Source organism: Trifolium pratense, linkage group LG6 (genome assembly GCF_020283565.1).
Source record: "Trifolium pratense cultivar HEN17-A07 linkage group LG6, ARS_RC_1.1, whole genome shotgun sequence".
Classification (NCBI taxonomy): Eukaryota; Viridiplantae; Streptophyta; class Magnoliopsida; order Fabales; family Fabaceae; genus Trifolium; species Trifolium pratense.
This window is the reverse complement of record NC_060064.1, coordinates 27,075,558-27,098,912: the sequence shown is the minus strand read 5'-3', so window position 1 is coordinate 27,098,912 and position 23,355 is coordinate 27,075,558. Positions and strand designations below refer to the sequence as shown.

General features: G+C 32.5%; 2 protein-coding genes and 2 pseudogenes across 3 annotated transcripts; 1 reads left to right on the top strand and 3 right to left on the bottom strand.

Moving 5' to 3' along the window:
• Positions 1 to 1,075: 1,075 nt before the first annotated feature.
• Positions 1,076 to 3,484, bottom strand: LOC123890473 (serine/threonine-protein kinase OXI1-like). Its single transcript, XM_045940079.1, has 2 exons — positions 3,043 to 3,484; positions 1,076 to 2,157 (listed from the first exon to the last, which is right to left on the bottom strand). The coding sequence occupies exons 1-2, from the start codon at positions 3,408 to 3,410 to the stop codon at positions 1,224 to 1,226; spliced, it is 1,302 nt and encodes a 433-aa protein (XP_045796035.1). The 5' UTR covers positions 3,411 to 3,484; the 3' UTR covers positions 1,076 to 1,223.
• A 3,862-nt stretch (positions 3,485 to 7,346) lies between these two features.
• LOC123892623 (adenylylsulfatase HINT3) lies at positions 7,347 to 11,836 on the top strand. 2 transcript variants are annotated; one of them, XM_045942466.1, is made up of 7 exons: positions 7,347 to 7,668; positions 9,442 to 9,497; positions 10,055 to 10,112; positions 10,479 to 10,545; positions 11,113 to 11,168; positions 11,285 to 11,338; positions 11,478 to 11,836. In XM_045942466.1, exons 1-7 carry the CDS (start codon positions 7,492 to 7,494, stop codon positions 11,610 to 11,612), a joined length of 603 nt encoding a protein of 200 aa, XP_045798422.1. In that variant the 5' UTR covers positions 7,347 to 7,491; the 3' UTR covers positions 11,613 to 11,836. The 2 variants fall into 2 exon arrangements, with proteins under 2 accessions (XP_045798422.1, XP_045798423.1); XM_045942467.1 differs by lacking the exon at positions 11,285 to 11,338.
• Positions 11,837 to 13,357: 1,521 nt separating this feature from the next.
• On the bottom strand, positions 13,358 to 16,387 carry LOC123893252 (annotated as a pseudogene).
• A 2,879-nt stretch (positions 16,388 to 19,266) lies between these two features.
• Positions 19,267 to 22,291, bottom strand: LOC123890816 (annotated as a pseudogene).
• Positions 22,292 to 23,355: the final 1,064 nt, after the last annotated feature.

Sequence of the window (23,355 nt, the reverse complement as noted above, 5' to 3'; positions counted from 1 at the left end):
TTATGCATTGTGTGGCATCTGTTTTGTATAACAGCAGACTAACTCATTGTTAAAATATTTTCATCAAACATGGAATTTTTGGTTTCATCAGATCAGACTCTGAAACCATAGTTAGTTTTGCAAACTGTGATTTTTAAAAACCGCATCTGGTTGAATTTATCAAATACCTTTTTTTACTTGAGGTTGATAATTTTTTTACTTGAGATTGATAAGTTTGGAGGGTCATGGTTATTTAGGATTCAGTTCTCCTAATGCATATATTGAGCAACTTTTATTTCATTACTTATGTTCCACAATTCATCCCAAACAAGTTTGTTGAAAAAACTTTTCATCAAATAGCCTTGTTCATTTCATTAAAACCGCCATAACAGTGCTGTATGTTGCAAAGTTTTTTTTTGAAAGCTTGGTATCCGGCCTTAGGATTGACTAATCCAAGGAGACCAATCCCGCCGCCCACTTGCGGGGCCATTTACATAATTACATTTACTTTGTGGAAGCCTTGAGGAGGAAGAATCCAAGACACCTCAATTCTTGGTTTAGGATACCTTACCAGAATTCGAATGACAAGAGACAATAGAATCACTTGAGTTCTTGTCCTTTCATAATTCTTGAAAGAAAGTCCAATTATCAATAATACACATTCATGTAAAATTTACTTGCACATTAAGGTCCATTTTCAATGTTTAAACATTTACAATCAACCAAATTTTTTGGCTAATTTTATGAATTGGATTTTCTACAATTATAATAGAACGTTGTAATAGATCTAGAATGCCTGATTTCACATTAGTAGTTAAGATTATTTTACTATACAAAGTTGAGTTTGAAATTTGAATCATTCAATCTCAAATTAACTATTGACATCCACTACATTGTGAAATATCCCAAATTCCTATACCAAGGAATTCAAATCTCTGATTTCACTATGTGAATTGTGAATTTCATCAAAATAGTTATTAGTTTAATAAATAGAAAAACAATTATTTGATTTAATCACTTATGTCAATAAAAATTTGAGCATGACATAATTTTGTAACTAAACTAGAAAACTGAAAAATCGAAATGACATCTACGATGGAGGAGAACAAAATTATATTTAAGTAAATGAGGTTGCTTACGCTTTTGCTACAACTGCCTCATTTTAAACTAGTGTTCAGATTCTGGTTAATCTCCTAGAATATACGGAACACATTTTAATCGATGAAAACGAAACTTACAACAAATCAAAAAATCAAAAAATTCTCATCTTTAGTCTGACTCTGCCCCAACTTCTCAACCCACACATTCTTATTATTATTATTATTATTACTATCATCATTTTCCTTCTCCTTCTCCTTTCCATCTTCTTTTTTTACCTCCTCCTTATTTTTCTCTTTTTCGCCATTATCATTTTTATTTTTTGGAAAAAATATTCCATGGACAAAAGACTCAACATCTTTTTTAGAAAACCCTGCTCTGTCCACAACTTCATTTTGAGGAATATGCGGTGGACGTGCAATTTCCAACACTGTATCCCACTTGACACCTTTAAAGAAATCATGACCCTTTATTTCATCAACTTGAATCCTACGGTCAGGATCTTTCTCAAGCAATTTAGCAATCAAATCCTTCAACGGCGTCGTTTCACCTTTTTGTTCAACCTCCACATTTAAAATCTTGTGAAACGTTTCCTTTCTATTAGGACTACTAAACGGCGTCGTTCCATAAAACAACTCATACAAAACGATGCCGTATGACCACCAATCAACACTTAAGTTATGTCCATGACCTGAAATAACTTCAGGTGCCACGTAATCCTCGGTTCCCACGAACGAGTTTGACTTTTCAACTGAGTCTGACTCACTCCTTTTAAAAGGCGTGTTAAAATCGAGTTGATTCACTATGTCATATTCTGGTATCCCAGAATGACAATGACAATAGAGCTTCGATAACCATCTCATTTTTCTTGTGTTTATTTCTGGCGATTTGGAACCTGGTGACGAGTTGCAACTCAGTGAGTTTGGTGATTTTGGATTCAATTTCTTTGATAAGTCGAAATCTACGAGCATTATGTGACCCGTTTGTTGAATCATAATGTTCTCGGGCTTCAAATCTCTATAAACTACTCCTAATTTGTGTAAATACTCCAATGCTAACACCAATTCCACAGCATAGAACCTTCACAAAAGAAAAATAATCACATCAAACCAAACACAAAATCGCTCATTGTTGTGTAAAAAACAAAGGTAAATTTTGCAATTGCTTCTTAAACAAGTAATCAAAATTTTAAACTACAAAAATTCCAAAAGATATTTTTTCCAAATTTGTTAGAATTTACCATGCGTGATTAAATAAAAAATAAAACTATAAAATTGTTGTGGTAGATTAACATGAACATTAAGGCAATGCACATTAACCATAGTCATCTTGTTTTAGGTAACTTTGTTATAGGCTATGAATACGGAACTCCTCGGATTAGGAGTACCCGCGGTGTCGGACACCGACACTTATAATTAGAATTATATTATTTTCTTAAATTATTACGTCGACATGTCAGTGTCCGTGTCATGTCTGGTATCCGTGTTTTATAGTTACGACCATTTAGCAATAATCAAAATTTCTATAACATGTGGAACAAAAAAGATGGATCTTTTTATATCAATTTTTTTATTAATCATCTAGTTCTTAGGCTCCGTTTGGATTGATGGAATATAATGGAATGAAGTGGAGCAGGGTGGAATATAATAATGTTCCATTGTTTGGAATAGGATGTAATGGTTTCCATCTCATACCACCATTTACCTTCATCTCCTTTTTAAAATATCCAAACAATGGAATGGAAGACATTCCATTTTGTTCCATCCCATTCCACTATCCTATATTTCGCTCCGCTCCATTCTATTATATTCCATTAATCCAAGGGAAAGAGCTGGTAATCCAGCATTTGGCCACGAGAGCTAACCAAAAATTCGTCCCATCAAAAATTACATTCGGGTTAGCTGAACAATTAGTCCTATGGAAGCTAAACAATTTTGTGAGTGAGAGAGGAAAAAAGTGTAATACCTAATGGCTTCTTCAGAGAATTTTTTCTCCGGTTGTTTCTTCATAAGAGAATGCAAATTCCCACCATGACAATAATCAATAGCGAATCCAACAAGGTTCTCCGTTTCAACAACAGCTTTTAACCGTGGCAAAAGAGGATGATCAAAACGACGTAGTATTTGTTGTTCAAATCTAACCCTTCTGCATTCACCGGTTTTGTTATTGTTTTTCTTCTGAAGAAGTTCTTTTGACATAAGTTTCAAAGCCCACCATTCATCTTTCGATGATCCATAGGTTCTTGCAAGGAACACGACACCCTTTGCACCGCGTCCAACGGCGGATATTACCTTAAGGTTTCGGAAGTCCAACGTTTCGCCGCCGTAATTCATGTCGGAGTCGGAGGTAAGGTAACCTCGTACCTCGGGTGTGGACCCGAAATCCGAAACCGTTGTTTTTTTACTTTTCAGGTGTTTTTTTGGTAACAGACTCTTTTATAAGAGTTAGACGCGTGATATTGTACAACTCATTCTACGATATTATTGTGGACCTTGTATTGATTGTTTGACACGTGGTATTTCGTTGACGTGGATTAAATATTTTGCGTGTGTTGTTTTGATTGCGTGTGTTGTGTAGTAGAAGATTTAACTTGAGACAACTTATTGTGAGTTGGAAGGTTACGTGCGATTTTAATTTTGTACGTTCAAACGTTTTCGTTTCTAAATAAGCAAATCATTTGCTCAAAACACGGAATTAGAAGTTGAAAATTTAATGATGGAAAACGTTTTTCTTTTACAATGATTTTATTATTTGTCTTTTATTTTAGCAAATTATCTTTTGTTTTACTTTTAGTTTGGCCCCCCAAGTTTCACAATTGCTTGATTTTGGCCCCCCACATTTCAATTGCTTGATTTTAACCCCCTAAGTTTCACAATTGCTTGATTTTAGCCCTCCATGTTTCAATTGCTCGATTTTGGCCCCTCAAGTTTACCCCCTTTTGCATTTGTCAGCTTCCCATTGACTTTTTTGACTAAAAATTGCTTATGTGACATTTTTTAAAAATTAAAAATATGTTTTAAATAAAAAAATAATAATATTTGCTTTTACAAAAATGTATTAAAAATTGTTTTATTGTTTTTTTAATAAAAGGTTTAATAATTATTTTTTATTTAAAAAAAAGTTTACAAAGTTTTTAAAAAATAGTTCATAAAATGTTTTTTTTACTTTTTTATATAACAAAATTATTTTATAAACTACATATAATAAAAAATATATTTTATAATTTAGTTTTTTTTAAAAAAATTTGTAATTTATTTATTTATTTTTAAATACTTATTTAATTTTAAAATGCCACATAATCAATTTTTAATCAAAATATTCAACGGGGGCTAGCAAATGCAAAATGGGGTAAACTTGGGGGGCCAAAATCGAGCAATTGAAACTTGGAGGGCTAAAATCAAGCAATTGTGAAACTTAGGGGGTTAAAATCAAGCAATCGAAACGTGGGGGGCCAAAATCAAGCAATTGTGAAACTTGGGGGGTCAAAACTGCAATTAAGCCTATACAAATTAGTTAAATAAATAGTAGCATATAAACACTGTATCAATTTATTGTTTTTCTTTTTATAATAAGGGGTGATTTTAATTCGTCAAAAAAATAATAATTTTGGTACAATTCATGATTGGTAGTATAAATAGATTTAAGTTTGATTATCACCCGTTTAAATTTTATGTATCATTATCTGATTTGAATATTCTAATTTTATAAATAGATATCCTAAATTTATTTTATTTGGAAATGAAGTAATAAATACCACTAAAATATAAATACTTCTCTATTTCAATTTAAGAGAACACTTTTAAGGCCCGAGTGACGCGACCACTACTACAACTTAAAAGTAGGGCATTTTGAGAATTTTGTTTTTTAAAACCTTGTATTTATATTTTAGTGGTATTTATTACTTCATGTCCAAAGTTTTTAGAAGTATAAGTAGGTCGTGGGATGCTATAAAGTCGTTTAATATTGATTAATTTTCGTCGAAAAATTTGTGGAACACACACAATCCATATGAATTTACTGTTGATAAAAGTGTAAGTAGGTTTTAATTCAATTATCACTCGTTTGATTTTTAGATATCATTGCGATTTAGACATTCTAAAATTCTAATTTTATAATTAGATATCCTAAATTATATTTTTAAAGTAAGTATCTTTAGAAAATTTAAAATACATAGTATAATTTATATTTTTGTTTGAAATATTTTTTGAATTTGAAGCCACTAAATTTAGTATAGGAGAGATGAATTTGAGCGGTAAATAACCAATTCAAAAAAAATTGAGTAGTAAATAGCATAGTAATACTTTTGGGATAAAATCTACTCAAATGGGAGCTTCTATGGTGCGGTATCTATTTGGACTGTTTTGGTGCAGTCCATTTTTTTGACCAATATAATTCAATTTAATTCTCACATCAGCGCAAGTCCATGGTGAATCTTTTTTTTAATAAACTTTTGTATATTGCATATGAGTCCTCCATCGAGTGAAAAATACAAATCAAAAACAATTTTTATTTGAATTTAAAATCATTTACAAACATGAAAGTTAAATTGCATAACGGGGAGATATAGGGCTGCTACGTCGATTGTAATTTGGGGGAATATGAAAATAGGTCTTGTGAGTTTGTGGTGTGGAAACAATAATGGAGATGTGAGCAAACAAATTCAGGAGGAATTGGTTGAATTAAAATCATAATTACTGCTATTTGTTGTGAAAAGTCAGAGTCACCAACATTTTCATTTTCTTTCCTTCAATAAAGTAAACACTTAATCAAATTCAAGCTTTCTTCATCATCACATCAGATTCATCTATGTAAATGTCTGTTGTGTCTTTCAAGACATCATAAGTAACCCATCAGCACTCGGAGAAGGAAAGCTTTTGTCCAAGAAAATGAAGAAAAAATTCAGCTATGATAAGAATTTGGTAGATTGATAATTATAGCTAAATTTTGATTTAATTTTAGTTGTAATTTTGTTTTAATTGATTTACAATCATAATTAAAATTAAAAACAATTTAAATATTAGGGTAATTTTATAACTTTTAATATGTTAGGGATTTAGTTGAAATATTAATAGATGTAAAGATACATGGTAAGTATCATATATGTTGTTTGTACCATATAATTCAAAGTTAATCAGCACCGCATCTTATTGGCCAGATTATGAATGTACCAAAACAGTCCAACTAATAAATGGACCATAGAATTTTCCTTTTTTAAAATTACAGTTTTCATTATGTATCTATCCGAATCTCAAACTAGTCGCACAAAGTTGATCCCGAAAGTTTAAAGGCATAAATGTAAAAATATCCAACAAGCTCAATTCAAGCTGCAACGACTACCCTCAAATTCTTCAAAACTATAACTCCTCTACGACATTCAATGACGTCGGAGCACATCATCGATAAACATCGTCTCGTAACAACCACACATCAATGCTCCAACAAACTATAATCCCCGCTGTAAAAGGTCTTCTTATCCAACATTACAAGATATGCAAGTTCCATCCTTAAATCTCACTCTTTGCTATCATATTGGTATCTAGAATGGATGCACTCATCATCTCATCATGACCACATGTAGTTAATAAGATCCAAATTGTTGATTAAGATTAAACAGTTCAAATTTAAATGTCAAAATATTTATTTTTTTTAAAAAATCAAAACTATATTTAAACGTCGGAATGCTACACTCAATCAATTTCTCTTTTATTGACTTAAACGTCGAAATACTTGCGACTACTCCGCTACTTTAACTTTGATGGCTTACTTGACATTTGACTACTTCTTTCCATACCACACATCTATCATCTCCACGCAAGCTGCAAATACGGATAAGATAAATTATATTCGATCCTTGTGTTATGTGCACACACACATATTATTATTATTAGGGTCTTGTTAACATGTGCATATAGGGCACATGATAAGGTATCTTAATATAGAAATTTAACATTTAATAATACAAGACATTTAATGCTTGAAAAGTTAAAATGCACAAATTCTAAAACATAATTTCTATTTTTACTACCTTAACATGTGCCATATATGCACATGTTAACATTCTCCTTATTATTATTACATAAAAACCAAATAAAAAATGATTTAATTGATATTAACCGACAGTGTAAAATAGTTTTACGTTGTCAACCAATACCAATCATGTTTTCTATCACATCACCCCATTTTATCCCACTTTCTTGACATGACATGACAAAATGATAATTATTTATTGGCCGATCGTATTTTACACGTCATTGCATATGAATTAAACTCAATAAAAAAAACCCAAAAAAATCAAACCAAAACCCGTGCTTGCGTTTTCAAATAGAAACAAAATCTCTTCCATGGCGAAGCATCTTCTTCCAATTACTATTACTACTAACAACCGTGCTTTCTGATTTTATTATACAAACAAACATGTCCATTGAAGCAACTAGGAGGTTTACCATTTTGTCCTCTCATCTTAACCCGACCCGCTTCAATTCGGATCCACACTCTTTCTCTATCTCTGCTTCGCTGCTTTCTTCACAAACGCAACAGGATGATCATTGTGTCTTTTGCAACATCATTCGTGGTCAATCACCTGCTCTCAAGGTTTTTTTTCTTTCTATTTTCATGATTTATTTTTGGTTAAGCTTAAAAACCTGTTTGTTTTTTCTTTGTTTTTAGAAATTTTGAATTTTGACATTAATTAATTTGATCCTATAAACAAAGAGTAATGTTTTAATACTAAGGTTGTTTTTTCTTTGTAGAATACCTTGATTTTCTTTAATTTGGGGCTAATTGATATCTTTAATACTAGATATCTTGATTGATCAAGAACGAGAAAGTCAAACGTTAATACTACTTGCCATTAAAAAAAAAAAACGTTAATATTACTTTAAATTTTAATGAATTTGATTCCTATAAAGTGTAAAATCGAGAAAATCAAGAATTGTTATCTCAATAAAAATTCATGCTTTCTTATGATTTATGTGGAATATCCATATGTGAGATACACTCTAAAGCAAGTTACTTAGTACTTTAGATTACAAGAGTTAAATTCTATTTTAAAATATTGTATAAAGTTTATCAATCATTAAGTTATGATGTTTGACGGTTTAAAGAGAACTGTTCACTTTAGAAGTGTCATCATCCATTTTTTTTTTTTGCTTATCCTTTGCACGCAAATGCAGAGATTAATCCGTCGAGTCTTGTGGACTCAAATGGGTGGCGAAATTCTCCCGAGTTTTAATGCTGCTGCATGACCAAGTCAGAGATAGAACCCAGGATCTGGGTTGAGCCAGAAGAAACCCGCACCATCTAAGCACTCTTGGGTAGTGTTAAAATCCATTTTAGGTGTGTGAACCAGTTATCCCAACTCATTGGGTTTTGATAAGATAGGAAAGGGTTTCATGTATGCTTAATACATTAATTAATAGTTATAGCAAGTGAGTATATATGCACTCATTAGGTTGTCAAAAACCGGAATTAATTGCATTAATGAAGCCTGATGTCTAAACCTTGTACGGAGTAAATGATAAGCAATTGCAAATGCCTTCCTTGGTGGAATTGAATGTTCCGCTTCTAAATTGGAAAGCGTGTAATATTGTGTGTTTATCTAGGACTGGTTATTAGTAGTGTTCAAATATGGTTGGTGGGAGTCATTTTAATTGGAGTTTCATCTTGAAGCTGCATTTTGTTTGATAAGTCAATTTGACAGAGAGGGAGTGTCATTGAATCATGCTCTTGGTTGAGGGCTTACAGATTTTGTGCATATTAACGGGATTTAGGTATGGAATTTCCTAACCAAGTAATTGAATTCAAGTGGTTAATGAACTCCCCCTAGGACGAATCGTTCGGGAGAACTCAAGTTCGATTCCTAGATGGAACAATTCTTGGCCAAAATTTACTTACCGTGCGCTACTTAACAAGTTCGATTCCATGGGAAGCAGAGGGTTAATACAAAACAAATGAAATTTCCTTGTTAAAAAGTATAAAAGAGTGAAAAATACTGATAAAAGTAAAAGTTTTGTGAGCCCTAAACAACCAATTAGTTTTTTCCGTTGTTGGATTTGATACATTTACTAGTTCTATTCAAGTCGTGGAATCAGCCATTTGCAAATGTTAGGGAAGACTTCATTAGCATTAATAACATTAAGCTGTCCTTAGCTTTAATACCTAAGCATAAGGAGCTATTTGAAATTGTGAATCATGCTCTTTGAAATCCTTCAAAACATGTTTATATTTCCAACCATTGCGCTTGACATAAACTTTGGTGTTATGAATCATTACTAATTTTACTTGACTGCTGTTGTTGTACTTATTATTTATTACTAACCAAGTTTGGTCTTCTCCTTGACTCTTTTTAACTTGTCATTCTAACAGCTTTATGAAGATGACACGTGCCTATGCATATTGGACACAAGTCCTGTGAGTCATGGGTAAGGTATCATATGTCCTCAGTGCAATTCCATTAATTTCAAAATTTTGAGTCATGTAAATTTGGCCATACATGGAGTAAATAACAAGTATTATTATTTGTTGTTTTATCTATCTAAGTTGTGGCATTGAATATACAAAATACTTGTATCAACTATCAATTAAAATTTGATACCTCTGATTTTTCTTCCTATGTCCTTGTCTGTGACAATTCTTTGTTGCGCCATGACCAACACAAAAGTCAAGTTAAAATGAGCAGCGAGGGTGAAAAACTTTAGAGAGAGAAATTATTTGATGTAACCATTGTATCTTGATTGAGTTTCTACATAACAAAAAATTAGCATGAGAATAATGTTAGCCAGAGAGAGTTAGAATGATTTCAAATTTGCACAATCCCCTTTAGTTGAATGTTGGATAGTTTCCTAGTTTGTCAATGGCATATTGTCTGACACAATAATATTGCCAACAAGTTTACGATCCAATTTCAATTTACTTTTTCAACTATTCTGCATGCCATTGTTTATCTATCTACTTCTCACATCTATATTTTGTTTACCAGGCACTCTCTCATTATCCCAAAATCTCATTTCCCTTCATTGGATGCTACTCCTCCATCAGTAAGTAATTTTCAATAGGTACAAAGAGCTTGAACCTTTTTTTCTCCTCACTTTTTTTACCGACTAGACTGACTCAATCCTTTCTCCATAAGGAAAATTCTTTTACCAATGGTTTTTGTGTTAGATTTTGTCTAAAGTAAAACAATTTAAATTAAGTCAAAAGTCATAACCTCCTATTTTACTTCATTCTTTCAAAATCTTCAAGCTTGGAAACTCTGATAAATTTGTTGCTCAATGAAGTGTAAAACAGAAAGATTTCCAAAATGGCGTGCTTGTGTTTTTAACCAATTTAAATTTAATATATTTGTAAATGGAGACACTGGTCCTGTTTATTTACCTAGGCTGATTGACCGACCTATGATGCAGGTGATAGCTGCAATGTGTTCCAAAGTGCCCTTTATCAGCAATGCAATCATGAAGGCTACTGGCTGCAGTATGTAGTTCGTTACTCATAAATCATCTGAGTTTTGCTTTGTTTTGCTCTTATATATGGCTTAGACTTAAATATTTGAATAGAAATCCCTCATTTTGCGCACTCTGTTGGTAGATATCGATAGATACCTCGCAACAACTTTTCTGGCAACAATGAGGAAAAGTTATTAACTTCTGTACATAACACAACTAGATTCTTGTGTGGTTTGTTTGGTCATTCTTAGTTTAATCCGATGTTTCGAATACTGAACCAGCGGACCTCCAAATCATGTTTCAACAGGTTCAACAGCTTTAAAATTTAAATTACTCAAACTAGATTGAAGGCGCTCAAATAATTGAACCATATAAGTGCCGGCTCACAGTTTAACCGTCTGGTTCTGATTGGTTTTTAAAACATTAGTTTAACCATTTTCATGCAGTGTATCAAACTTTTGTTGTTACTGCTTTTTTTTTTTTGTTGAAATATTGTCAATATTACTTGTTTGAAGAAAATTATAATAACGCTGTGTATTGTCATTTTTTTATATCTTACACCATAGTGTTTCATTGGATGTTTGGAATTCTGTAGATTCATTCAACCTGTTGATTAATAATGGAGCAGCTGCTGGCCAAGTAATATTTCATGTAAGATTTTGTATTTTCTCTACTGTTATTGCTATTAGTAATTTTGTAGAATCATACATTTACTCCACAAATTGTGAAATTTGATTTATTTTACTATAAACCATGTTTCATTTCAGACTCATATGCACATAATTCCACGTAAAGCATTCGATTGCTTGTGGAATTCCGAGGTAATGTTTCATTTCCATCTCATGTAAACAAAAAAGGTCCAACCATAATTGATAGTTACTTATGGAGTTCCTTTTTGTTATATTATGCTATAGATGCAATGTGAGTACTAATTGATGATAAAATCCCTTGTTTATTTAGAGTTTGCTAAGGCATCCCCTTAATTTAGACGACGAGAAAGTTTCTCAGCTTGCAACTTCTATTCAAGAACAGTTGATGGTATCAGACATTTGCCAAGAAAGTAAGAATGAAGATTTTTGTTCAAGTAAAAGTTAATGTGATTATTGATCTGTTGTAACTTAATATTTTCATTTAGAGGAATGTTACATGCTCATTATAATTTAACAATACCCTCAAACTCAATAAATGAGTGGTTAGAGCTTTCTTAACCTTTTAATTTGGACCATAGAAACCTCAGCTACTCATTTGTTGAATGTGTATTATTGTTGCAAATATTTTGTGCATACAACAGTCAATTATTTGTTGATATGTCTTGTTTATTTATGTAATGATTAGATTGGTGTTTCTTTGCTCAAAATTGTGATATAAGAATATCCAAATTTTCATTTTCAAAGAAGTGTGTGTCTTATAAGATTTCTGCTTAATATTTCACAAGATTACTTTTGGTGGAAGGAACATAAGAAAAACTAAAAAATGTGGTTATTTTGAGTTTCAGTTTGCACCATTTATTACCCTCCATTTGATGTACATTTATGGATGAGGATTATCTGCTGTAGCAAAATCCCACAGTTTTTCACCGATATGAATCACTGCTATTAATTTTAGACTGGACAGTCCAAATTACACTATAAATTTTATACAGTACAATGATCTCGTTCGTTGATTTAGTTCAGACGGTCTAAAACGTCTATTTCCTTATTTTATCATAGACATTCAATTAGCAAAAAAAACACATTTACAATAATGCAATCTATTGACGGATGCAATCAATTCATTATGAATGATGTAGCCGATGTAGGGGAAAGTAAACTAAGTACAAGAAGAAATACTGAGTACTAGCAGCAAGCTTAGTACAACAAGGACAGCAGAGAGAAGATAGTTTCATCAAATTGTTGACACCTTTGCCAATCACTTGCTTTGCCTCTTATAGCATAATGAGGAATATTTTCTGTTAGCCTTTCCTCTCCTCAACTTCTTCATTTGTGGATCACATTTACATGTCATGTGTCCCTTAAATTCAATTATTAACAGCCTGTGTGTATTTTTTTTGTGTGTGTGGGGTGCGCCTAGCCAATGCAATAGTACAACGCATTGGTGACACACGAGAAGCCCAATAACAAGCTACTATAGTGATCACTCTCCCTCAAAAAAGTAATTTAATATCCTTGTGTTATTTGAGATCATAACATATAACTCTCAATGTCTCAAATTGTTCAACAGACTCATCTTCCAAATATGAACTAACAGAAAAACATTTTCTATAGTACAGCAAAGCATGACAAAGACAAAAAGAAACGAAATTAGAGTAAAAACATGTTTTTAAAAATCTTAAAATATTTATATATATCAAAATCGCTTTTTTTTTTATTATTTATATCCGGGTCCATAAGAGTATCATAATCTGGTGGAGCCGTGGAGCTGTATTCATTGGGATAGTGTAAGCTGGGAATGTGCATATTGGTTTCAAAGAGATTCATGGATAATCATCTCTTCTAAGTTTCTAACCTGTACTAAATCAAAATAGCAGAATACTATACAACTAATTAAAATTTCAACTTGCAAACGACGGCTTTGATTGAGGAACGTTGTCGATGTATCATTGTGAATTGCATATTTATATAATCAAGAGACATCAATGTTAAGGATTCATATGACATATGTTTTGTAGAGAGAGGGCTCAACTAAAATTATCATACATTGTTTAGATATTACATGATGAACAGGAGAGAAGTTTTATTTCCATTGTTTTTCGGCAAGGGGATCAATAAACAATGAGTTAGTCTCATCCTAAACTCCGAAAATTAGGGGTGGGGGGGGGGGGGGGGGGGGGGGTAGATTCTACATGTACCAATCCTATGTTCAGGACAAGAGATCAAATCAAATTAACACGTATTAAGCGTTGTCAATCAGGACATCATCACTTTTCACACAACGCTCCAACCACGTTCTTTCTTCATCCCAGTGTTGTTCAATGAACTTCTAATCTTTGTAACTTCTTCCCAATGTCCTCCATCCGCACAAATGTTTGAAAAGGACACATAAGCACCAACGTCACTTGGTTCCAATTCCATTACTTTTTCGGCTGCTAACTTCCCGAGCTCGAAATCTCCGTGGACCTTACAAGAAGCAAGCAAAGTTCCCCATATTAAAGCATCAGGCTCAACAGTCATTTTGTTATATGAAGCTTTCAGCTTCTCTTAGTCTACCTGATCGACCAAGAAGATCAACAATACAAGCATAATGACGAAGACTCGGTGTGATGTTGTAGTCTTGAAACATTGAATCAAGATAGAAGAAAGCTTCTTCAACCAGTCCACTATGGCTACAAGCTGATAGAATCCCAACAAAAGTTACTGCATCAGGTTGGATTCCTTCTCTTTTCATAAGTTCATATGCAGCTAAGGCATCTGCACCTTTACCGTGTTGAGCATAGCTCACTATGATGGATGTCCAACCAATAAGGTCAGGCTTCTCAACATCGTCAAATGCTTTACGGCAATCTTCAATACTTCCGCATTTTGAGTACATAGTCACTATTGAACTTCCAACCGATACGTTGGCTTGTAACCCCAACTTTTCAATGTAGGCATGTAATTGAGTTCCAGTGTCTGATTGACACAAAAGTGAAGCAGCTCCAAGAAATGGATGAAATTGTGAAGGGCGTCAACTGTTACATCATTTCGAAGCATATCATGTAATAACAAAAATGACTCTTCAATTAAACCCTTTTGGGCATATCCGGAGACCAATGAAGAACAAGCAAATGCATCCTTATGGTGAAGCATATCAAACACCTTTCTTGCCAAACTCAAGTTTCCCACACTTAGAATACATGTTCACGAGTGCACACCACCAACAACTGTGTTTATTCCTAATCCTAAACAAAAAGCATAACCATGAATTTCTCTACCTCTATGCAAGAAACGGAGATCAGCACATGCAGTTAGAATTGAGACTAATGTAATGTGATCCGGGACAATTTCTTGATATAGCATTTCTTTAAATAGTCGAAGAGCTTGATCTGGATGTCCATGCTCTGCAAAACCAGAAATCATGGATGCCCACGAGATATTATCTTTGACAAGAACTTGGCGAAAAACTTTATAAGATTCCTCTAAACAACCACATTTCGAGTACATTGTAAAAAGCGAACAACCTACCGAAGCATTGGTGACTAACCCGGATTTCACAATGTAACCATGCACCTGTGACCCTACACTTAAGCAGCTCATAATACTTAACAAACCTACAAATACAATACTCATCAGGTTTCACTCCTTCTCTTAACATTACAGTGAATAACTCAAGTGCCTTTCCAGAATTTTGGTCCTGGTTCTGAACCAAAGAAGACAACATGGACGCCCATATACCTGGATCCTTCGTATTTTTCATCTCGCTGAAGGCCAACTCGGATAATCCAATTTCTCCTGTTTTTGCATACATGTTGACTAAAGCAGCCCCAACCTTGGAATCCAAAATTAACCCTAATTTTAATACCAAGGAGTGAAGTTCTCCAGCCTCCGCGATCATCCCAGGTTTAGCACAATGCAGAAAGTACACTGGTAACGGTATATGTATTTATCTCCTGCCCTATTTTTCTCAAATCTTTGAAAAGCTTTAGTGCAAAAGTAGTATCATCCTCTTTCACAAACCCAGAAATCATAGCAGTCCAAGAGACCACATTTCGGACTTGCATTTGGGAGAATTGTCTATAAGCTTCGCTCATACATCCAAATTTTGCATAGAAATCGACGATAGCAGTCTCCACAAAGAGATCTGCCGCACCACATTTTAATCGTCAATCCATGAACTCCTTTCCCAATTTTCATCTCTTTAAGCGCACAACAAGCTGTTAAGATGCTTGGAAATGAGTAACTATTTGGCATTAAAGATGCACGACACATTTCATGAAACAGATTCAAAGCAACCTGGTTTTCTCCATTTTTTACTGCCAAAGAAATAATAGCATTCCAACTTGCCACATTATCAAATGAAGCATCATTAAAGAATCTTAGTGCTTCCGTAAAGCTACAATTTTTGCAAAACATATCCACCATCTGAGTCTGAACATAACCACTCGAAAAAAAAACCATTTTTCATGACAAGTGAAAAAACTTGCATACCAAACAGTGGAGCCTGCAAAGCAACACAAGCCGAAAGAACACTCCCATAACTAAACTCATCAGGCTCAAAACCAAAAAAACGCATCCTACAAAACATCTCCAACGACTTCTCAAACATCGAATTACGAACTGTAACCAGATATCATGACATTCCAAGAAACAATATTTGGAAGAGGAATTGTATCAAACAGCTTGTAAGCAACAACCATGTCAGCAGATTTACAATAGACATCAATCAAAGTGTTCATGAAAAAGATATCAGATTGTAAATCATGAATTTTAAGCAAATGGGCATGCAAATTTTTTGTCTTCCGAACGTTGTATTGCCCTGAAAGCTTGTAATCACGCAATAACACGAATGGGTTTGGAACAAAAGCCAGTGAAGAGATGAATCTGCATGAAAATTGTGCAGTTTTTGGCATTGAATAGTGAATTTAGAAGGCATATACGAAGGGAACATAATGTGAAAGTCATAGATACTGAGTGTTATGGACGAATTTCATATAAGAATCGAAGCTTGGTGAAATAATGTACTATATTTTATTACTCTTGCTATTCAATACACAAAACTATCTATGGGATAAATAGTTTTTCTGGCTTCTCAATCCATAGAAGCTGAACAACACAACTTTGAGTTTGACTTGCCCATCGAAATATATATAGTTTTTCCATGGCCAAGAAAAGGGAAACAGAATGATGACGTGGTTGTGGGCGTGTGCTAGAGATTTACCTGTGTCATTCTACCAGTTTCTCGCACGCTCTCATGGGTTTTCAATTTTCTATTTTCTGTTACTTAGACACGTTATAAAAATAGGATATTTGTGGAAGAACAACTAACATGAAAATTCAAGATTTTAACAGTCCTCTACTTAAGTAGCGGACGTTATAAATTTCGTTATAAATTTCACAATTTATAACGTCCGCTACTTAATAGGTTGATGTTATAAAAGTGAGATTTTTTGAGAAAAAACATAATCCTACCATAAAATTTTCAAGATTTTAAATGTAGAATCCGCTACTTAAGTAGCGGACGAAGGTATTTTGGTAATTTAGGAAGCGCGAGAAATAGGGTCTGGTGGCAAAAGTAAATCTCAAAGTGCTATCATGAAAATTAAAGGGTGAAAATTGCGAGTTTGTGACGGTTTGAGGTAAAAAAATTGCCTAATATAATAAAGCCTTAACATATTCTTATTTCTTTTTTAAACTCGATGTTCAATTCTAGGACCAACCACTCGAGGGAATCAATTTCATAGTCCACTAACAAAGACCCAATTGAAGTCGGAACAAAAATTTGTATGAACTAATCCAACACAAAAATCGGCTTCAAATGATTCAAACTTAAGACTTAAAGAAAATCAAACTCTGATGTCACAAATGAGAGCAGTTATGGTGCATAAGCGAATTCCTTATGCACCATGCATAAATAACACACAAAACCATTCTGCAGCAAAATGGTTTTGGATTACAACCCTCTGAATCCATTCTACAATAAAAATAGTTTTGACATGATTAAGTACATCTAATGTGAAACCATTCCACAGCAAAAATGATTTTTTGCATGATTTTAGTTTAAAACTAATTACGAAACAATCTGATGACGTTCAGGGGTTACTGTTGTTGATTTGGGGGTGAGAAATGGTGCGTTTGGAGATTTGTTAGATTCAATTTGATGATGGAGATTTGTTTATGCATCATACATAAGTTTATTTCTTATGTATAATAACTGATGCCGTCACAAATATACATCACAAGACTAGTAAGAGGTTTATGATATCTTATTTTACTTGTTTATAATAATATACTAGTATTACATCTCTATCATCGCTATTATTTTGCATATATTTAGAGAAGGTACTCATTGTCCAGTTAGTTATTCTAGAGTTGTCATTTATTGAACTTACTTGGTGGTCTATTGCCCATGGTTGTATTAGGAATGATCTTACTAGTAATAGACTTAATCTTCCTTATTATAGATTTTGGTAGTTTTTCTTGAGAGTTTGGTTTGTTCCCCTCTTATATATTCCACTTTTTCTTTTATCTCTTTTTAAGTCTTATGATATGTTTTAAAAGTCATTTGAAACGTGATGCGCGAATTTTTGAATAAAAGTAAGGACTAAAATTAAAAACTGAAAATTTAGGGTCACGTAGCATCTACTTTAGGCTTAAGAGCAACCAGAGCATCTGCACTAATTTTCACTCTTTAGGCCAACTACTAGACTAATTTTAACTCAAGCTTATGAATTTTAAGAAATCCAAGAAGTCCTTGAATGACTTTTACCTTTGGTTTCAATCATTTGAGAATACTAAAGATTTTTTAAACATGATCTTGATATATAGCTGTATGCTCTTCCAATGATTTTTCAATAATTTTATGGTGACTATTTTTTTGTGTAGTTCATAACTTCATATTGCTAAACTAGAATGTTGGCTTTTGATTACTTCGCTTGATTTTCTCCTTGATGAGCAACATACAGTGTCCAATTTATCTTTGCCAATTGTACAACTATGAATTTTTTTCAAACTCAAACTTAATTAGATAGAGTGCACATTAAATAAAGTTTGACTTTAGATAAACTATTCAATTTTCTAATGAAATAATCACATTCTCTATTGGTGTGAAGTTTCCATTTTTAATTACTTTTAATAGATCAATGCTTTTTTCTTCTTTGAACAACTTCTTTTATGATTTTCTGATACTCATAGTCCTCACCATTGAACAATGGTGGTTTAGTGAGAGATTATCCTTGTTATGTTCAATAGCTTTGGAAATGTCATTTCATTGATTGTTATGTCGTTGACATATACTCATAGAAATAGGTGAACACATTTTTCTATCAAACTAAATTTCAAGGAAATAACCGATCGTTAGTTGGTTCAGTGGTGATTGACGCTGAACTTGGTAGAGAAAATCACGGTTTGATCTCCCACAACTGCGATCGGGAGGGGGCTGGAACCACTTGATGCGAGAACCGACCCCCGAACCAGATTAAACTGGTGGTGAAAACCAAAAAAAATTCAAAGAACTAAAGCCTTGGGATGAGATGCTATATGTTTCTTTCAGCTTAATCAGATGTCTCAAACTTCAATTTTTTAGTCATAAAAATGGAGTAGTGTTAAAAACTTTTGATCGAGAGTTTTGTCAATTGTCACTCGTGAAATTATGAAGCAAATTTTCGAGCGAAATGTTTTCTCCCCAACATTAGCAAGAAATGCGATAAAGACTTGTACACTAAAAAACACTGACACAAACACGGACACCGAACACGACACTAACACGTCGACATCGATAATAATTTGAAAAAATGACATAATTCAATGTAATTTATAAGTATCGGTGTCATATTGGTGTCGAACATCGACACATGTCTGACACCAGAACACGCCTAATCCAAGAAGTATTTGTGCCTCATGTTTTGTACAAGTTGGTATTAGTTAGGGTCTTAGGGAGGTGCATGTTACTTTCTATCTTAATATTCTTGTCCATTACATAAAGAAAGTAAAAGTGAAGATGTCATATAAATGTAAATGAAATATTTAATTTATACATAGAGAACTTCATAGAATTTTTTTAACAATTCAAAGGATAAGAGCACATATAGCTTCACTTTATTCAGTAACCAACTAAATTAACAAAAGAGAATAACTTCATTGAGAGAAAAGAATATACACTATTGTTTATGAAACATAATTGCTTATAGATTTTTACCTTCGATAACTTAAAGGGACACATGAATAATATACCTTGAATTAAGGGACATTATGCAGTGTGTGTGATATTAACAACCCTATGCAACCTCTCAAGAATTCCACTAGCTTTCCTCTTAGCCCTTGAAGTTCCACTCTTTGCAAGTTCAGATATTGTTCTGTAACTATTCTCCTCTTCCTTTATTTCCCTCAACTTGGATCTATCATAAAGACATATAGTTTGAAGGACCGCTACGCAATTCTCCTTATTGCGTTCGCACGAGCTCTCTCGCATGATGCTTAGCAAGCAAGGAACAGCTCCGAGCTCGGCCATTTCAAGAACAGCCTTCTGATGAGTCGAAAGTAATGCAAGGATAGCTAGCAATTCATCTACGTGAACTCGGTTTTTCATCTTCGTCATAATGACTCTAACTGCGCCGTCTTTCACTGCTCTTGCTTTGTTGTCGTGCATCATACATAGAGTGAAAATTGCTGAAGCAACATCTTTCATGACTAAGGGATTCCCTTCTTCCAATAGGTCGATAAGCGGTTTCAAGGCATTTGATTTTCCTATAAGCTCTTTGGGTTTGAGTCTAGTGCTGATAACGTGAAAAGGGTTGCTGCAGCATTGGCTCGTGTTTCGATTGTTCCACATCTTAATGCCTTCATAAGGATTGGAATTACCATTGGAGTTTCAGCTACTAGTTTCTTATTGTTGTCATGAATTGAGATATTGAGAAGTGTTGTGATCACATCTTCTTGAAGATCATGGTTAATACTATCTCCTTCACAAATTGGCTTAAGCAATTGAGGAATTGCATTTTCGAAATCGCAAAAAAGTACTCGAAAACAAGGATGCTTCTTTGTCAACAATCTAAGTTGTTTTGCAGCTTCTTTTTTATCACCAAGTGTCGATGACATTTTCTCAAGTAAACATAAAAAGTGATTCTGATCGGCTTCTTTAGCACCTTCATCATTAATATAAACTAATAACATTGCAAGATTCAAGTCCATGATTTTTAGACCATTTTTCTATCATTTCTCTTATAAGATGATTTGGAGTAAGGAGTGTGTGTGAGAGAACTTGATGAGTTTGAGGGCATGTTCTATTTCCAGCATTAATCCATTTTTGAATGAAAGGTCTGTCATATGTCTGCATAATTCAAACCAACAAAAATATAAATAATATAAAGATTTAACTCGTATACATCGTTAATGTATAGATGTCAGATCATGAAAACAGTTTGACTTTATTCATAACTACTTCTAAAGTCACGCATATAAATCGCTGTGATTTATTGATAGTGTATCAAATTAAACACATTTCGTAAATAGACAAGAAAAAAATCTCCAATTTGTTTAAGTAATTATTGAATCAATCAACACAAATCTTGAAGGATCAATGCAAAGAAAAAAGAGTAAGACATAGAAAAGAAAAAGTAGTTTGGGTGGGGAAGGCATCAATGTTAAAATTTGGAAAAAGATAAAAAAGAGTTAAAAAAATAAAATTTAATTATTCCCTTTTGAGAAAATCAGTCAAAAGTTTTACACAAAGAAACAATCATCACCACTCACTCAAGAGTGTCTCAAGAACAAAGAATATATTATATATTTTTTTTTTATTTTCCACTCTTTCTCTTTCCATCTACAAACACACATATTAATCATCAAATTACTCACAAATTTTGTTTTCATTTTAGAAATACAAATAAATGCTTAAGATTGAAAGAACATTGAACAACAAAATGTTAAACATGATATATCTATTTCAAATAAAAAAGAGAAAGGTAAAATTCCAAATAATCAAAAAATTAATAAGGACTAAAATATTAACATCATTGTATATAATAGAAATACACATTTCTAAGGTTCTTGATGAGGAAAGAACTGAATATATTCCATTTCTATCTTTACCACATTTATGGTCACCTAACAATAACATATAGAATAAAGTAAAAAATATTCCAGCAAAAAAGATAAACAAAAAGCCAAAACCAGAATCAATAATATCTTATATATTTTTCCCTTCAGTTAAATTTAATCTAATCAAAATAAAAATAAAAATAAATTAAAAAAAAAAAAACTACTTCTGTTAGGAACATTTTATCACTTTTTTCCAAGTGTAGTATAATTCCTTAACTTTTTTATAACAGTTCCTAGATATTTATATACAAAGGTTAACAAATCAAACAAGTAACAATGCCAATGTCAAAAAATTAAAAATAAATAAATAAATAAATTCTGTTTCCAGTATTTTCTCAGTAAATAATAAAATTAATAACCAAAAAATCAGAAAAATAATATTAAAATTATAGAACTAAGACACCAAATTTGTGACACTAACCTGACCAGAAGCAACAATGACAGGATCTCTCATCAATTCATTAGAAAGTGGACATTTGAATTCATCTGGAAAAATTAACATTCTTGTTTATCTTAAAAGACATTGAAGATTGAGATTTCTTTCTTAGCTTCAAATCCTTAAGAACACAAAGAATTTCTTTAGCTTTCTCAATAGCTTCAATGCTTATATCTTCATCATCAACAATGGACTTCACAAGCTTTTTCAACTCCTTCTTTAACTCTAAGGCTTTCTTCACCATAATCTCTGGATCAGAATCTAACACCCCTGGTTTTGCCATGTTCTTGATCCAATAATGAACTAGAGTAAAAAAGATTCAATTTTGAACAAAACCCAGAAAAATAAAATGCTCAAATTTGTTCATAGAATAGAGAAACAATGAATATCAGTGAAAAAACACTCTGTTTTACATGACATAATCTCTCTCTCTCTCTCTTCTCTCTCTCTCTCTCTCTCTCTCTCTCTCTAGAGTTTGTTTTTTTATATAAGAAAAGATCTTACTTCATTGATATGAGCATAATTGATGGCCAAGTTATTCACTTCAAAATAAGTGAGAGAGAAGGAAAAAAAAAGTTATATTCTTTCTTTGGTCTTATCCTACAAGTTTCACATGAGCCATAGGTTAATTTTAGTTGTTTTTCTTATTTAAAATGATAATAATGCATGCACATCAAATATTTAAATAGAAAAAGATTAAATTTGTAACTTGGTTTCTACTTCTAGAATGAGATTATTATATGGTTAACAAATTTACCCTTTCATGATTATTTTTTTAAACAATGGTTATGGAACATAGATAGGAAAGCAAAATAGTTAATATATATGTTGGGTATCAAATTGCATATATTTACTCAATAGAAAACCAATAATATTAAAACTTAATTGGATAAAATGGTTAATGAATGTCAGTTAAGGTTGAATTACCGATCGTTAGTTGGTTTATTGGTGATTGACGCTAGATTTGATTTGATAGGGATGATTACAGTTCGATCCCCCACAACTGCGAAAGGGAGGGGCTGTAATCACTTGATGTCAAAATTGACCCATAACCAAATTATGCGGTCCAATGGACCGGATACCTGTGGCGGAAAAAAATTGGTAAGAATTAGTGGACAATTTATATGTTAGAAGATAATAAATTAGCTATTAATAACAAATAGTTAGTTAGTAAATTAATTGAATTGTTTGATAATATTAATGACTCTATTAGTTAATAGAGCATTGAGTCGGTAAATAGTAAATTTTTAGGGTGATATACTTTCTTCGGTTTTGATTAATATAAAAAAATTAATTTCACAATTATTAAGAAAGTTGGTTAATATAATTAATTTTCATAATCTCAAATAAAATCTGAATATTTTCAACAATATATTCAAAGAATATACTAATCATCTATGAGAGTAAGACTCTGATAATTGTTTTTTTCAAGTAGTTTATTTCACTTTTTAAGTTGAAATAGTGAGAGTATCAGAGTTCGAACTCCGATTCCTGCTTTTTACATGTGTTGTGAATTGTTTTTGCATCAATTCAAAAGCATAATCCAACAATATGCAATGTCTCTACCAACTAAGATATGCTTACGGGAACTCATAAATTCTTTCTTTATTTATTATTATAAAATATCTTTCAAATTTTTATCTACATTCATTATTTCTTTATCAACTTATTG